The sequence below is a fragment of the Mesoplodon densirostris genome, chromosome 2 (genome assembly GCF_025265405.1).
Source record: "Mesoplodon densirostris isolate mMesDen1 chromosome 2, mMesDen1 primary haplotype, whole genome shotgun sequence".
Taxonomy (NCBI): Eukaryota; Metazoa; Chordata; class Mammalia; order Artiodactyla; family Ziphiidae; genus Mesoplodon; species Mesoplodon densirostris.
In genome coordinates this window covers 110774485-110791694 of record NC_082662.1, presented here as the reverse complement: position 1 = coordinate 110791694, position 17210 = coordinate 110774485, and the positions used below count along the sequence as shown (strand labels likewise).

General features: G+C 45.8%; 1 protein-coding gene across 6 annotated transcripts; it reads right to left on the bottom strand.

Annotated features, from left to right (window-relative positions):
• Positions 1-2534: 2534 nt before the first annotated feature.
• Positions 2535-17180, bottom strand: LOC132482086 (uncharacterized protein C1orf54 homolog). Of its 6 annotated transcripts, none has more exons than XM_060087136.1 (10): positions 17085-17180; positions 14862-14927; positions 13586-13669; positions 13113-13171; positions 12586-12696; positions 6452-6868; positions 6209-6284; positions 5898-5976; positions 5662-5764; positions 2535-3147 (listed from the first exon to the last, which is right to left on the bottom strand). In XM_060087136.1, exons 2-10 carry the CDS (start codon positions 14905-14907, stop codon positions 2620-2622), a joined length of 1503 nt encoding a protein of 500 aa, XP_059943119.1. In that variant the 5' UTR covers positions 14908-14927; positions 17085-17180; the 3' UTR covers positions 2535-2619. The 6 variants fall into 6 exon arrangements, with proteins under 6 accessions (XP_059943119.1, XP_059943126.1, XP_059943136.1 ...); XM_060087143.1 differs by lacking the exon at positions 17085-17180 and adding an exon at positions 15368-15411; XM_060087160.1 differs by lacking the exons at positions 2535-3147; positions 5662-5764; positions 5898-5976; positions 6209-6284; positions 6452-6868 and adding exons at positions 9633-9689; positions 10373-10474.
• Between the last annotated feature and the right edge of the window lie 30 nt (positions 17181-17210).

Sequence of the window (17210 nt, the reverse complement as noted above, 5' to 3'; positions counted from 1 at the left end):
AACTAAGAGTTCGCATGCTGCAATTAAGAGTCCACACGCCACAGCTAAAGAACCCGCACGCGGCAACGAAGATCCCGTGTGCCGCAACTAAGACCCGGCGCGGCCTCAATAAATAATGAATAAATAAATAAATAAATATTTTAAAGAATTAAAAGAAAAATGATGGTACCATCATTAACAGGAGAAAAAGAGGTTGTAAAAAGGCAGAACGGGACATCTCTAAAAGAAGGATAATAGTTTGATTGGTGAGCACTAGAAAAGGTACCAGACTGGAAAATGAGTTCTGTATGACACATTGTGTTGTCTTACACAAGCTACCTAAGTTTTCTCATCTATAAAATGAAGGGGTTGAATTAGATACAGCTGGTACCCTCTTGGCTCTAAAATGCTGAAATTTTCAATATTTTAACTGTTAGTAATATGTAAATGGAACTGTCCAGCAGAAATATAGACATTCAGTATGTCATCTCGGGAAAGATTGGGACTGGAGATGAAGCTTCAGAAGTCTTCTAAGTTGAGGCAATAATTAGAACCATGAAAGGAGATGAAACCTTGAAGTGAAGGAATGTAGTTAGAGAAAAGAGCCAAGGGCTGAGCCTAAGGGAACATGCATACTCTGGAGTGGGAAGAAGTGAGGCTATTAAGAGATATAGAAGTTGTTGCCAGATAGGTAAGAGGAGAATTAGGATAGCATGCTGATATGGGATCCAAGGGAGGAGAGTTTCAGTAGGCATTACCAAGAGTGTCAAATGATACCGAGAGCATGGACTACCTAGGCTTTGTAAAAGCCCCTGAATCTAGCTATTGACTGGATGGAAGCTACATTATAATACTCTAATTCTGTAAGATCTTCTTAGTGACTTAAGAAGGTGCAGTAGAGTGATAGCAGTGGATGCTACGCTGCAAGAATTTAAAGACTGAGTGGTGGAAAGGAGTCAGAAAGAGTATGATTAGACTTCTCTTTTTTTGGTGGGGCGGTTGTTTGTTCGTTTTTGTTTTTTAATTTTTTGGCTGCACTGCATGGCATGGGGGATCTTAGTTCCCTGACCAGGGATCAAACCCATGCCCACTACAGTGGAAGCAGAGAGTCTTAACCACTGACTGCCAGGGAAGTCCCTAGACTACTCTGTCAAGAATTATAGAGAAAAGATGAGAAAGAGGGCAATTGGGCTCAAGAGATATTTTCTTTTTTTTAAAGTTATTTTAAAATTTATTTATTTATTTTTGGCTACGTTGCATGAATGGGGGCTACTCTTCATTTTGGTGCGCAGGCTTCTCATTGCATTGGCTTTTCTTATTGCAGAGCACAGGTTCTAGGAGTGTGGGCTTCAGTAGTTGTGGCTCACAGACTCTAGAGCGCAGGCTCAGTAGTTATGGTGCATGGGCTTGGTTGCTCCATGGCATATGCGATCTTCCTGGACCAGGGATCGAACCCATGTCCCCTGTATTGGCAGGTGGATTCTTAACCACTGTGCCACCAGGGAAGTCCCTCGAGAGATATTTTCAAGAAGGGGGTACCTGATCATACTTGCAGGAGGAATAATTATTACTTGTAGGAAAAAGAAAGAATAAATAATTCATAACAAATGGAAGTTACAAGGTAAAGAGGGCATAAGTGACTCAGCAAAAGTTCCAGAGGTGCAACGTAATCAAAAGCACAACTGGAGAAGTTTGCCTTAAGGGGAGGGCATGTTGTCTGAAATAAAATGAGACAATAATTCACTGAGAACAGAGGACTTGAGAAACAGGTGAAAGATGTATAACCAGCTATGAGAAATATGCTAAGTAGCCAATGTGCAATAACTAAAATGACTAAGTAGCCTGAAACATTGCCAAGGCTGGGAGAGGACATGGTTTTGATGGAAACTGTGACAAATCAGAAAGAGTAATACGTGGAGAAGGGTAGACGTAGGTAAATTCACAGACTTCAGTTTTGCCCTTTGATGACACTGGGTAGCATACATTTAGCAGCTGCAGTTTTTTGAAGAAGGAGGCCCAGCATCTGAGGGGACTTCCCATTCTGACAGTTCTGGGGCACCGCTTCCTCTTCAAAACTGGCAACCACAGTGGCTGTTCAGGCTTTTGTGTCCCTCCTCTGGCAGCAGTAGATTACATATGCATTTAGCCACAAGCATCAACAGCTCCCAACAAGGCAAAGAGCTACCCCAGAGCAGTAGAACCTGCTAGTCTGGGCCAGCTGGAAGGTTACAAGAGTGAGAGACACAAACAGAAAGGTACTAGTCTCTGAGCCTGAATGAAAAAACAACCCAACTCTGAACCCTGTAACTGTCCCAAGGGTGTTCCCTAGGAAGATAGCAGCAGAGAGTCCCTTTTCCTCTCCCACAGGACGTATATTGTCCCATCCAGACTTCTAATTTGGTGGAGCTCGGGTTCACAAACATTCCCATCCCCTTTCTTTCTTGCAGCTCAGAGGATAAATATTGGTATTCGAGGCAGAAGGTTTCAATTTCCCCCAGTCAGCAAACTGTTTAGGTATAAAATTTATTTAATCAGAAAGGATTTCTCTTCCCTCAACACAAATTCACACATTAACAGTTTAAAAAGTATATAGAGAGACATATATTTACACAAATTAGAAACTACGTCTCAAGTCCTGCATTAGGGATTGAGGGGATGGACATCAGGAGCAATAGAAGGATGGCTTCTCATCTGTTCTAGGTCTCCCATGGTCATCTCTCTGGTCATGGTGGGTAGACCAGGAGGGGATGGGGTATGGCTCCAGTCTGATGGCAGAGTTACTGGCAAATTGTGGCAACAAGGCCCCTCTCCAGATAGTTTCTTAGGATCACCAGGGATGACAGGAGATGCTGTAGTAGTAGATGGAACTGGGGTGGTTGGGGCTGAGTGGGTGAAGGGCTGTACTCCATGCTGGAGGAAAAGGATGACACCAATGCTGGTTCCAGTGCCTAAAGGACCATGGCTAAAGGAGACGGTACCTGGGGAACTGAGAGGGGGATTGCAAATTGGAGTAGTGTGGATCCAAGTGAGGTTCATAGCTGGCCATTCAGTGAGGTGCCAAGGCTGCTTTGGTTTCAATATTAGCTGTCCTAGCTGTGTCTGGTCCATCTTTTCCACAGAAAGTGCAGGAGAGGAAGCAGCTGGATAACTGTGGTGGCCTGGAGAATGCTAGGGACGGGGAGAAAAGAGAAAAAATTATGTGAGAAAGCTTTCAGATTAACTTCACCTGGTTGCTTAAACATTTGCTTTCCTTGGGAACTCTGTAATGCTAACATACCTTGTTTTATGCAATAGATAATTTCCTGTCAGGCCATGATTAAGTAAAAGCTTTAGTAACCAAACTGTACTTTCATTTATTTAACAAATTCTTGTACCACACACTATATAGGCGCTGGCTATTCACATGTATACAAAATGAAACAAACGGTCCCATAGATTCTCACTATTTATAAACTAATTTATTTTAGAACTTCTTTCTAAAAAGTCTATTTTTAACTGGAATCATCATTTCCCAATTTCTGTATTTTAAGTTCTAATTTCCTATGTTGAGTTCCTTAAGAAGTGTAGATTAATATGCAGGCAAGATCCTCCTGCTTATGTTTATGTATTTATTTTTTAATTTTTAAAATAAATTTATTTTATTTATTTTTTTTTTGGCTGCCTTGGGTGTTCGTTGCTGTGCGTGCATGGGCTTTCTCTAGTTGCGGCATGCAGGGGCTACTCTTTGTTGTGGTGCACGGGCTACTGATTGTGGTGGATTCCCTTGTTGCGAAGCACGGGCTCTAGGCGCACAGGCTTCAGTAGCTGTGGCACTTAGGCTCAGTAAGTAGTTGTGGCACAGGGGCTTAGTGGCTCTGCAGCATGTGGGATCTTCCCAGACCGGGGCTCGAACTCATGCCCCCTGCACTGGCAGGCAGATTCTTAGCCACTGCACCACCAGGGAAGTCCCCCTCCTGTTTTTTATTTTATTTAATTTATTTATTTGTTTATTTTTGGCTGCGTTGGGTCTTTTTTGCTGCGCGGGCTTTCTCTAGTAGTGGTGAGCGGGGGCTACTCTTCGTTGCGGTGCACGGGCTCCAGGCACGCGGGCTTCAGTAGTTGTGGCACGTGGGCTCAGCAGTTGTGGCTTGTGGGCTCTAGAGTGCAGGCTCAGTAGTTGTGGCGCACAGCTTAATTGCTCCGTGGCATGTGGGATCTTCCCAGACCACGGCTCGAACCCGTGTCCCCTGGGTTAGCAGGCAGATTCTTTTTTTTTTTTTTTTCTTTTTGCGGTATGCGGGCCTCTCACTGCTGCGGCCCCTCCCGTTGCGGAGCACAGGCTCCGGACGCGCAGGCCCAGCGGCCATGGCTCACGGGCCCAGCCGCTCCGCGGCACATGGGATCCTCCCAGACCGGGGCACGAACCCGTATCCCCTGCATCGGCAGGCGGACTCTCAACCACTGCGCCACCAGGGAGGCCCAGCAGGCAGATTCTTAACCACTGTGCCACCATGGAAGTCCCCTCCTGCTTATTTTTAAATCAATTATTCCCACAGCAGTTGAAAACAAGAACTATCCATTAGCTACAGGAGACTTTTCTCTCCCTATCATTTGAGTGCCCCTTACATACTCTATTATTTGAAGGCACAGAAAATAGGTCATTCCACACTAGATCTAAGAATCTTTTCAGGGACTTCCCTGGTGGTACAGTGGTTAAGAATCCGCCTTCCAAGGCAGGGGACATGGGTTTGGGAAGATCCCACATGCAGCGGAGCAACTAAGCCCGTGCACCACAACTACTGAGTCCGCGTGCCACAATAACTGAAGCCTGTGCGCCTAGAGCCCGTGCTCCACAACAAGAGAAGCCCGAGCACCACAACGAAGACTGGCATCTGCTCACCGCAACTAGAGAAAGCCCGCGCACAGCAACGAAGACCCAACACAGCCAAAATAAATAAAAAAATAATAATAAAAAAAGAATCTTGGGCCTCCCTGGTGGCGCAAGTGGTTGAGAGTCCGCCTGCCGATGCAGGGGATACGGGTTTGTGCCCCGGTCTGGGAGGATCCCATATGCCGCGGAGCGGCTGGGCCCGTGAGCCATGGCCGCTGAGCCTGCGCGTCCGGAGCCTGTGCTCCGCAACGGGAGAGGCCACAACAGTGAGAGGCCCGCATACCGCAAAAAAAAAAAAAAAAAAAAGAATCTTTGCAACACTCTCCTTATGGGTACCCCATGGGTGCCTTCACCCCTCCCAGTGATGTACTTCTTGTGACCAGTCCTCAAAACCCATGCTTCCAGAGGGATACAAGGGTACTTGGGAAGGAGTAAAAAGAGGGAGAGGGAAAGGGGTTTAGGGGCAGCAGAAGAGAAAAGATTTGCAGAGAGAAGCTGAGGAATCTTCCTGCATGATTCATTTGGCCAGGTAAAAAGCATTCTGTATCTATGCAGAAAGCAGATAAGCTACAACATGAGGAACAGGGCTAAATTCCATGGAGTTCCTTGAAATGATCCAAACAAAATAGAACCCCAAAACACCTAGAAATCAAGACAATGAAGGAAGCTTAGGCATTCCCTTCCCTGAAAAGAAAACTTGTTGAAAAGATGAAAAGATCCAAAAGAAAATGGAAGAGGGAGCCCATTTCTGCATGTGCCCTTCATTTCTTTGGTTATTTCCCTACCTTTTCCTCAGGTTTATAAGTTCTCACCTTGGTCAGCTGACTATGCAGTGATGACTTCTGGGCAGCTATATGAGGAAACCAAGTCTTTAACATTCCTTCTACCTGTAGCAGGGTTCCTAGATAACGCTCTCTGTGGGGGGGAAAAAGCCATTAGGTGTGAAAAAAGCAACAGGACAGGACTGGAGATAGCTCCTCTTTTATGAAGTACTGAGGAAAGAGCTCCTTTTTTATGAAGTACTGAGGAAAGAATCAAGGGAACTTACCCCATCTGTGGCTTCTGCAAAACACCTACTATACGCTGGATCCTGTCCATTGCTACGCTCTGCTGGAAACTGCTCAATCCTGGGGTCAAGAAAGAGAAAGAGAGCTCAAGGATTGAGATTCAAGAATTTAATCAGGTAAAGAAAAGACAGAAGGGGTTAAAATGGATTCACCTAAAGAAATTGTCACAGGAGAAAAAGCGAATCATTCCAGGCCCCAAACAAAGACTTAAGAGAAATACACATTCAAAACATATTTTGAGAGACAGAGAGATGAATGTAGCTCAAATGAATGCAAGTAATCAGATAACTACCTCTCTCAAATCGACCCATCTTCAGTCCATTCAGTAGGTCTGTGAGAGGGGGTATGAATCCTCGGAGCTCTTTACACTGTAGAAAAACGGGACAAAGGGTATGAGAAGACCAAGAACTGCCCACACCAGTACTTATTCTTCCATCTCCCAATCTGAGAGCCAATACTATCCTCATGGGGTCCTTACCAACCAACTGGGTGCTAAACCACTTGGTCGTATCTCCTTTCCCCAGCTTTCTCTTACCTTCTGAGCAAAGAGCAGGTCTCCTTCTGTGGTACAACCCTGGATGTTTAGACTGGTCTCCAATTCACCACCTCTTGATCTTCTGACCCCAGATCCTGACATAGAAGAAGCCAAGACCCGCTGTTCCAAGTGAGATGCTGTAGGTTGCTTACTGGAAACCTTGGGTCGTTGCCTGCAGCGGATAGGACCAGGGCTGGGCCGAGAACCTCCCCTCTGACCAACAGTGTCTGGCCTGGGGCCATGGGCCCACTTGTCCTCCCTCTCACTATCCGAGGGGAAGCCAGAGTCACTGTTCACTGGGGAGGTGGAAAAAGAGGAATAAAGAGAGTAGGAAGAAACGCTAGATGGAGAATCCATGGGTTCAGAGGTAGGGGCTGGAGAGCAGCTCCCGGAGTACCCAAACATCGGGACCTGCAACTGAAGAGCAAAGCGAGGGAGTTTGAAACCAGAATCTGAGTATTAGGAAATGGACTGGGAGACTAGGGTGTACTGTCTGCGATCATAATATCTCTTCTCTCCCTCCCCAATATTACCTGTCTCAGGGACAATTTTAAAAGTCATCTTCCCCGCCTCCCCTCCTCCATTAAGAACCTGGATTGCCTCTCTGGCCTCCGCAGAGCAGCTCTTATCCTGACACAGACTCTTTCCCCTCAGTTCAGAGTAAATATAATGATTTGACACCTTTCCCCGGTTCACCTCTTCTGGTCTCATCCTGACCCCGCAGCGAGCCTCTCTACCTGAGACCACGCCACCGGCAAGCCGGAAATCTGCGGCACCCGAACCCACGTAGGGACCCGGCAGCAAACTCCCTCCTCTTGCCAAGCTTTCTGATCAGGATCCCTGCGCCGGACCATCTCCAGTCGCGCCTGCCACGTGATGCGGTCCCTCGCAATACCAATATCCGCGTTGGGCCCCTAAGCCCACTCCCACCGGGTCTGATCCTCCTGCGCGGATCGCTCCCTGACCTGAGTCTCCTCACCTGTGTCGGTCGGCTCAGCTCAGGCTTTCTCCAGCTCCTACTCCGACTGTCGGGTCAGGGCTACCCACCTCCACCTCCCTCCCACTGGGTCCCGCCCCTTCCCCCTCCCAGACACGTGCAGCTCCGCACGTGCCTTCCCCCGGCGTACACAGACCTCGCACCCTCATTGGTTGTCTAGCCGGTGGCACGTGACTCTCGTTACTGAAGTTCACATTCCATTTGCTACAGCATACAGGGGCTCGGCCAGTAAAGAGGCAGTCAGGTGACGATTGGTTGGAGGTAAGCATTCCGTGCTCCGCCCCTACATGCGGCTAGTGAGGAGGACCCGGTGATGAGAGAAGGAGGAGGATGGAAAAAGAGTGGAAAAGAAGGGAGGGGAGGAAAAGGGCGGAGCCTGTGGCTTTAAATAGGATGGTGGTGTGCCGGAGCCGCGCAGCTGGAGTGTGCAGACTGGTTGTGTGACCTAAGGGGTGAGCCTTGAGATGTGGGACTCTTGGCTCTTCCTTGGGAACCGACCCCTCTGCCTGCTCTTTCAGCGCCTCAGCTCACGAGTGCAGCACGTGGAAACGATCAGCGACTTGCGTCTGCAACGTGTGTGAGAGAATGGATGTGTGCCACTATGTATACTCTCCCCCTCTCGGCGGCCCAGCTCTCGTGACACCCCGGTCTCTGTTTCACCCTCCCCTCCTCCTCCTCCTACAAGTTGGGTGCCTCCTGCCCTGCTGGGTGAGGAGGGTGGGGATTGCTGCCGAGAACACCGCGTCCTTTCCCCCGGCTCCCGCTGGGGCGGCTCCACCAGCCCTTTCCTTATGTAACCCGCCACGCACGTTACCAGCTCAGATGCCAGCCCGCCACGACTCCAGAGGTCAAAGCCCCGCTGGGTTGCTCCTGACTTTTCTACCCCGGTTCCCCGGGCCCTGCGCCCTTAGTTCTGTGTTTCTTAGCACAAGAAAAGGAGAGTGGGTAGGTCTCTATCTCCTAGATTATGTACTTGTCCAGCTTCAGTTTCTTCATTTGTCCTCTGGAGAAGATTTGAAGGACGGAGGGTGGCAAGTCCGGAGTTTACTATTCACTGGCCCTTGCAGTGCTTTGTTTTGTTGTTTGTTTGTTTTCTTTTGCTGTGCCGGGAGGCTTGCGGGATCTCAGTTCCCCAACCAGGAATTGAATCCGGGTGACCACAGCGAAAGCCCGTAGTGCTAACCACTACGCCACCGGGGAACTCCCCCTTGCAGTATTGAGAGCACAGTGGAGAGAAGGGGACAGGACCCAGGGACTGTGGGCTGATTGAAGCTATAACATCGAAGAGGCCGCAAGGGGGCAGCCCAGTTCTTATTAGGGTCGAAGGATAAAAGGAAAAAAAATTTTTTTCTTTTTAAAGTTTGTCCCTGGGCTTCCCTGGTGACGCAGTGGTTAAGAATCCGCCTGCCGATTCAGGGGACACAGATTCGAGCCCTGGTCGTGGAAGATCCCACGTGCTGCGGAGCAACTAAGCCCATGTGCCACAACTATTGAGCCTGCACTCTAGAGCCCACAAGCCACAACTACTGAAGGCCACGCGTCTAGAGCCTGTGCACCACAAGAGAAGCCACCGCTATGAGAAGCCCGCGCACCGCAACCAAGAATAGCCCCCACTCGCCGCAACTAGAGAAAGCCTGCAGCAACAAAGACCCAAAGCAGCCAAAAATAAATAAATAAATTTATAAAAAGAAAAAAACAGTTTGTCCCCGAATGCCTTAATTACTAACTGAAAAGGTACATAGTTAGGGGCTGGAGGGGGGAGATAAGGGGAGGAGGGTGTGAATTTTAAAAATCTATTCTAAGTAGTTTTTGATATTTTACATATGTTTAACAATGTGCTTATTTTATAAAAAGGAAAAAAGGGTTCCACTTCCACTTCAACTTTCTTTCTCCAAACATACTGTCTCAACACCATATATGATAAAGCAAAACAGTAGAATTAGAGGGAATTATAGGCTGTGAATAAACCTGTTGTTTGTGGGTGTTTTTCTCCATTCTTCCCAAAATTTCAGGGTTTATTTTTTCACAGCCCTAAAAATTCCCTCTAACTCTACTGTCGCCTAACTCCCTTTCTAATCTACCCTTCCCACACCTATCTTGGTGCTCTCTTCAGTGTTGCAGCTTTAGAACTGACCCTCATAAAAGAGTAGAGAGTAACCAGATTATTTCATTTATTTATTTAATCTTCCACTTTCCTCTTCCCAACTCCCCATCCAATGAGTCGTAGCAGCCTTCCCTCTCCTAAAAAAAAAAAAAAAAAAAAAAAAAAAAACGAAGAAAGGGAAAAACAAAAAAACAGGGTCAGGGGACTCAGGAAGCCCCTCCCACCTCTATGGAAACCCCCCAGATTTCTTATTTTGAGCTAGATTTCCCCATGACATCCACTAGATGTGTCCCCCTCCCCTCTTTACTCCTTCCTTCTGCTAAACCCCTTCATGCCCATAGTTATTTAGATTACCAACTTAAATTCCTTCCCTATAATACAGGTTTCTCTTCCTTCCCCCTTTCCACCATCTCTCCCCTACATTAGGGAACCACCCCCACTTCTGCCTCTTGACTCTGCCAGGTTGTAGGGCCCCTCCCATTTCCCCCTCTAGCACCTGAAGAGCCTTAAACCAGGCCAGGCTGGAACCAGCTTTGATTCCTCAAGGCAGACTGGAAACCTGGAGAAGTTTCTTCTCCATTCCACCTGCTTCTGCTCTAGGAGGTCCTGAAATCCTCCCAGTTAAGAAAAAGTAATGACTCTTATGACAAAGGCCTTTGCCTCAACATCTCCTAAACCTCCTTAAAGTTAGATAAGATTTTTCTATATGTGATCCCTCTTTAAGCAGCTCAGAGAGAATTGACCAGGCTGGAAACACTAGCCAGAGATACTGGTAAAATTGCTTCACAGACTCCCCCAAGGCCAGTGGCTGCACTCTCACCTTCTACATGAAATACATCCCCCCCTGAACGAGGGCCCAGGACAGGAGGAGTGCACCAGGACTCTGCAGACTGGATACAGCATTGTTCAGATCTGGACTCTGCTAAAATACAGACATCCCCTCATAGTAGGCTAGTGTCACCCTTCCTACTGCCCACCTCCCACTCTGGAAGGATAGCCATCTCTTTACACCAATCTCTATCTTCTTTCCTCTGAGCTTAGAGAAAGATCCAGCCCTCCTCCCCATCACTATAAGAAGTCCTTTCCTCTTTGCCTTTCAGCCATTCCTGACCATACCTGGGAGACCTGACTCAATTCAATGAGATGTTTTTTGTTTTGTTTTTTAAGCTATGTGCATGACACTATGCTAGTCACTGTGCTAGGTGCCAGAGGGGGGACATAAATATAATTAAGACAGTGGTTCTGTCCTCACGGAGTTTACAATCTAAAGGGAGCCTACTATACACTTTAAAATATTTATCTGTCTTTGTCAAGCATCAGCTTTCCATTTCTACTAATTCTTCCCATCTGTGTTCAACTATATTCAGACTGCACTTTGATCCTGTTGCCCTTTCTAGCTGTTGCTTCTCTTTTTGCATTACCAGATTTCTCAGATGGTCGGTCTATCCTCTCCCTCCACTTCCTCACAATGTATTCCCGCTCTAACTCCACAAAATCTAGCTTTTGCTACATCCACTCAATTAAAACTGCTTTCTCTGTGATTATCAATCACCTCCTTCTCCTTGGCCTCTTGGGAGCTTTTGATTGATTGTATTAAGCTTTCTCTTCTAGGCTTTAAAATACAAATCTGGCTATCTGCCTACCTCTCCAATCAGCTCCTCCCCATTTCCTTTGTTGATTCCTCTTCTACTAACTACCGGCACAGTCATTGGCCTTTTGGTCTTCTGTGTGTACTGGCTCTAATGAGCTCTACTTTTGTAACTGTGACTTTGCACTTAGAACTGTAGCACTGACTTAATTCAGCTACCTTTACGACACCCTCATGGGGCTGTCACTATAAATTCAGCTTGGCAAATACCAAATTTATAACTTCACTCCTAAATCACTCTAATCTCCCACAGTTCCCATTCTGGTCAACCATTTTCCCAGATATCCATGTTTAAAACTTTTAAGTTATTTTAACTCTCTCCTCATTTATTGCCCATATGAAATTATCACTGGAGCAAGGCATTTTCTTCAAAATGTTTCTTATTTTTCTCCTCTCCATTCAAAATGCCACTTCCCTAGTCCAGACCTTTAATGGATTGTTTCTGGAATGATGCAAATCTCATGAGTCTCTCTCCACTCCACTGCATCCTTCATACAACCAGGTAAATCATTTTTCGAAAATACCACTTTCACTGTGTGTTTACCACACTGAAGAACTTACTAGGCTCCCTATTGCTTATAAGTCTGAACCTTCCCTGATACTTCAGACTCTGTAATTTGGCCCTATCTTCCCATATGTGAGATTACCAAGCAAATATTTGGAGCATTGTAAATTTTATTTCTTAATTTCCCACTGTTCCTTTCCATATACCCTCTCCTTCAGTCATACTCCATCCACTAAACATACCCTGCTGGTTCCATCCCCCTTGTCTATGCAGCTCTTTCACTCTTGGGATAACTATTCTTCCCCCTAATTGCTTTCATCCTTTCATAACTTCCTGCCAATCAAAAGCTCACCTATTCTTCAAAGTGTATTTCAAGCATAATTCCCTCCTAAAAGCCTTCCAGACAACTTCAGCCTGTGCTAGTGTCTCTCCTTCCACAGCCTAAAGTACTTGTTTGTCATATGCTGTCAAATGTATATGCAATTTAACATTGTTACAAATCTTTTCATTTTGTTTTAAATGTTTCATAAGTGTCAACTTGAGTTTTATGAATACTTTGAGGACACTAACAACATCACAGATTTCTTTTTCATCATCATCAGCATCACCAGCAGCTTTAGGCATAGGTTACTTACACATTAAGTACCATTCAACTGAAATTTAACTGCACCAAATCTTCCCAGTGTTCTGCATATGGGTTAGTATTAAATCTCAGTGAAAGAGATGATGGCCAAGCTGAGATGAACACCTGCATTGTAGTACTAGTTATTTGGCTCCCCCATCCACCAAACCCTCCCTCTGCTGCACATCACCAGCCCTGGGATCCATCCAGGGTAAGAGTTGTCTGTCTCCCTCCCCGCCTTATCCCCAATCCACTCACTGGTTCCATTGTCACTGGTTTCTCTGTTACAGGCTTCTGATGGTCTGCAGGGTCTGTTTCACGACTTATGGTAGTCTCTACTGCTTCATTTACCTCCTTATCCAACTTGTTCTGCCCTCAGTAGGATTAGGAAACACAGAGTTATTACTGCCTCCATCCAACATCCTCATAGATTTTCTATTTAGAGTTCTTTTCTCCTTCACCACCTCTTCTCCCCCCTCCCCATCCCCCAAGACTTAAACTCAGGGATCTTCCCTACTTCATGTTTGCATGGATTATGTACAATCCCGTTCACCATTTCCCTTGACTCAAGGATTGTTCCTCCCTTTCAGTGTCTTAGCAAACCTACTGCATTCTGGCTTCATCCCCAGCTTTGGTTAACAAATTTGTTTTGGGCTCACTACCTAGTTTCAGTTCACCTAACTACTTTTTATTCCTGTTCATCATTTACATTTCAACAATGCCCAGTTTCTTTTTAACTGTTACCTATCCTGATCCTCCTAGAGGGTCATGTAGATATCACTCACCAGCTTGTTCTCTGACTCAAACATAGAGTAATCAACAGTGAAGTCTGCACCAAAGTCATCTGGGGAGGAGAAAAAAAATTAGTAGTAACAAAGGTAGCACTAGATCTGGAAATGAGAAGAGAAAGAAATTGTTCAGAATACTTAAATTTGCTCAAGTTGTAAAATTTACTGGTATAATTCTAATGAACTTTTGATGTTAAAATGTTTGTGAATGTGTATGCATTTATATTTTTAATCTGGTGTCTAAAATCATGTACAAATTTGAAAAATTTCACGTTGTTTCAATCAATTTCTAAAGGATTGAAAATCACTAGTTGGAGACATAACATCATGAGCTTGATAGTCTTTGCTCATAGCCACATTTCTCTCTGACCTAGTTATACCATTGTAAAGGAAAAGTCAAAGTGTCAGAACTGAGCACCACCCAAACCTCTCACCATCCTGCGAAGGGTCAGAACCTTATACATACTCACCATAGTTGGGGGTGACTGTGTAATAATAGACCACCTGATAATAGTCATCCTCTTCCAGTCCTTCTTCATCCTCATATTCTTGTCCTAGGGGGACAAGGACTAGAGGTCAGGGGGCATCTGGAACTCCTTAGCAATAGAAGGACACCTGACATTGACCTCAGCTCTATCAGTTTCCTTTCCTTCTGCCTCCACTCTACTATCTCCCTGCCTCTGTACCTCTAAACGTTTCTCAGTCTTCTGGGCTCCATAACTCTGATGAGACCTGTTACACTGTGCCCTTTCAATCCGGGAACTCCCAGAAGAGAAAACGGGTCCCTTCACACACTGTAAGCCAAACTAAGCCTTAAAAAGGTAGGAAGCAGAGGGACGCCAGAAATTAAGACCTCCAAATCCACTCCTCAGTATGCTCTAAACCTACTGTATTTGTGGGAGATGCTCTATTATCAGTGTCTCCCACAATTAACACACACACACAGCCTTTTGGACTTGGGCTTTAGTTCCAGTTTCAATGCTAACTAGTAGAATATCTCTGAACAAGCCAGTTAACATCCGCTTTCTTAAAATGAGTCAGCTGGACTAAATGATCCATCTGCATTAGTTTTTCTTCCTTTCGAGGATTAAAAATATGTGGCTTGGACTTGATTGGGTCAGGAATTCTAGGCCTCCTGCTAAATATTTCCCTAAGCTCCTTGAATGCTCTCTCTTAACCCCAAGCAATGACACAGAGTCTGGAGGAAAAGGAAACAATGAGAGCACCTGGCAGACTGGGAACAAAGGAGGGAAGGAGCCAAACTACTTTGGGGACCTTGTCCCTGAAGGCAGACAGTACTCACTATCCTAAAGGCCACTCCTTCTGTGTCTTTACTAATACAAAGTTTTTCTCCAGCTCGCTGGGAAAGAAGATACCCTGGCTTCCCTCGCTTGTTTCAGACTGCCCCACCTTCAAAGAGTCCACCTCTCTCCACTCTCACTTTAGTCCTTCTCATCTTGTTCAACTCTGTGGTGATGGCAAGCTGAGTTCACTCTTGTTAGGACCTCCCCATGGCTGGGGCTCCATCCCCATCAGCTGTCTCTTCTTTGACAGGACTATGCTCTCCTCCCCTTTTCCTGGCCCTAATTTCCAGGTTCCCCCTCTGCCCTGACATCTAACACAGCTGAGAAAGTGGTATCACTCCTTATTGAACTGCACCTCCCGCCCTCTCCTTATTTTCTTTTCTCCCACCCCATTTATGGTAGAAGACCTGGCTCAAAAGCTCAGGGAGAGACGTGTACTTACCCAGGATGAGTGGAACAGCAAGGATGGCTACAAAGAGGACATCCATTCTGGATTCTGCACTAGTGCCTTGAAAGTAAAAAAGGAAATTACAGCGTTTCCCACCAAACTTACCCCGCCTTCTGCCCTCCTCCAAAGCAGGGAAGGAGCTGCAGCAATCCTTCTCCCAGGGGGGGAATTCCCCGCCCACTTGCTGACTGACTGGGCCATCAGTTACTACCAGTGCGGTCCTCAGCCACAGCTGCCCAGATCAACAGAGGCAAAGTGAACTTTGATGGAAACATGTTCATTGAGACCCTCTGGCTCTAGACTAGATCCATTCAGGCCTCCTGCTGCCACTTCCAGAAAAACAAAACAAACAAACAAACCCACAAAAACCCCCCAAAAACCCAAACCAAACAACAACAAAAACCCCAGCCTACCAAGGAGTTTCCCCTCTCCCCTACTTTCCTTCCTGGTTCCCAGTCCTCACAAAAAGCTCACCCTCCCTCTCTCTGTCCCTAACTTACTATCATTATCCAGAGCTGCCCTTCTCTCTGAGGCTTCATCACAATCTCTTTCTTCACTGTCAAAATATTCTGAGGAAGGGATGAGCATTTTTTTCTGGACTGAAAATAGTCTCCCTTCTCTGCGTGTCTCGGACTATGAAGTATGGGAACAATATCAACATCATTGTCTGACTCTCCAAGCACCTGCTGCATTGCTTCTGATTAAAAAAAAAAAAAAAAAAAAACCCAACTTTCAGTTAAGACTAGTTACTTCCTCTCTGCTAAGTACTGATCTCACCTCACCTCTTTCTCAACTTTCTGCACACAGGATGGGAAAAGGGAGGAAGCAGGTAGTCTCTTTCCCTGCTGTATATGCCACACCCCTTCTCCCACTTTCAGTCACTTGGTATGTCCCCTTCATTCTAGCCTACAGGGGTGGAGTTCATCTTATCCTTCTCTCTGCTTTTATATTTCCCATTTTCATTCAATTCAATTTAGAAACATCAAACATAACGTATGTGCTAGGCACAGTGTGCTAGGCCTAGTCTGATAGGCAATTCAGGGTTCAGAGGCAAGGGAATAAGAAAAGAATGCAGGTATTTTTTTAAGGGAGTTAATAAACATTCATTCAACATCTACTATGAGTCAGACACTATGCAAGTCTCTGTGGAACTACCAATGAACAAGATAGGTTTGATTCCAGTTCTTAAGTCAGCAAATGCTGTGGTAACAGCTCAAAGGAGAGATGAGAAGAGTTGTCTTATCCCTATGTCTTCTGGCTTGCTATGCTCAGAAGCAAGACAATAGAGTCTTGAGCACTGGCCAGGATGTTCCCACCCTCTTAACCTTACTGGGGGAGGATTTGCGTGGTGACTTCTCACGTACATCTATATAATCTATTCCTTCAGCTCCTTCCCAGAATTTCCTAGAAAAAAATGTAAAACTCTTATGTGGATATACATCTATACATTGACATAAATCATTTCGAGGAAGGAAGGTAAGCCTGGTTCTCTCTGAAGAATTTCTATAGTTTTTTTGAGTACTTTGATTACTCTCTCAAGAACAATATTCCAGTTTCCCTCAGTTTCCCATCCTGGTACTCTTTTTCCTAAACATCCTCCCTAAGGACAAACCCCACCTGCATCCAAATGAGGATACAATACTCTCTTCTCATACTTTAATTTTCTTTCGCTCTAATATGCATCCCCTGCGCCTTCCCTTCCCCCAGCCTGAGGAAAAGACACCAGTGAGGTTCATTTTCAGAAAATAAATGGAGGAAGTATGACATAAAAGGAACTGAGTAACTTGGCGAGGTAGGGGTGGGGGGGTGTCATTTTCCAACTCCATAGCTCGAATTGCTTTTTACAAACAACTTTACCTCCCGATTTTAACTCAAAATCCCCTCTAACCTTCCTAACATTGCTCTCCAGGCTCCTTTTACTTCCCTCTGATGCTCTTGTCATTACGGATGAAGGCTTCATTAGCGATACACTGTATTTCATGCTTCCTATACTAGCCTGTTCAAAGAGCTCCTACTTTTAAGTGTAACCTTCATCTCTTAGGCAGTAGCTCTAGCTCATTTCCTCTCATTCAAGTAAGAACAATACCCGTCCCTATCTCCCTGCACCCTCTATCCTGTGCTTTCTTTGTATTTGTCCTTTAGGTTCCAACAGGATCTTCCCCCCTCTACAGCTCTTCAAGAAGCGTAGGATTGCTACCACCCTGTCCCATAAAATACCGAAAGGGAACAGCGACCAAGGTCGAACCGAACCCAGGAAACTGGGCTCGGGCCCAGCCCACTGGTTTAACCGTCTGGAGCCACTCCCAGGGCCGAGGTCCATGAGGAAGGCAGGACTACAACTCC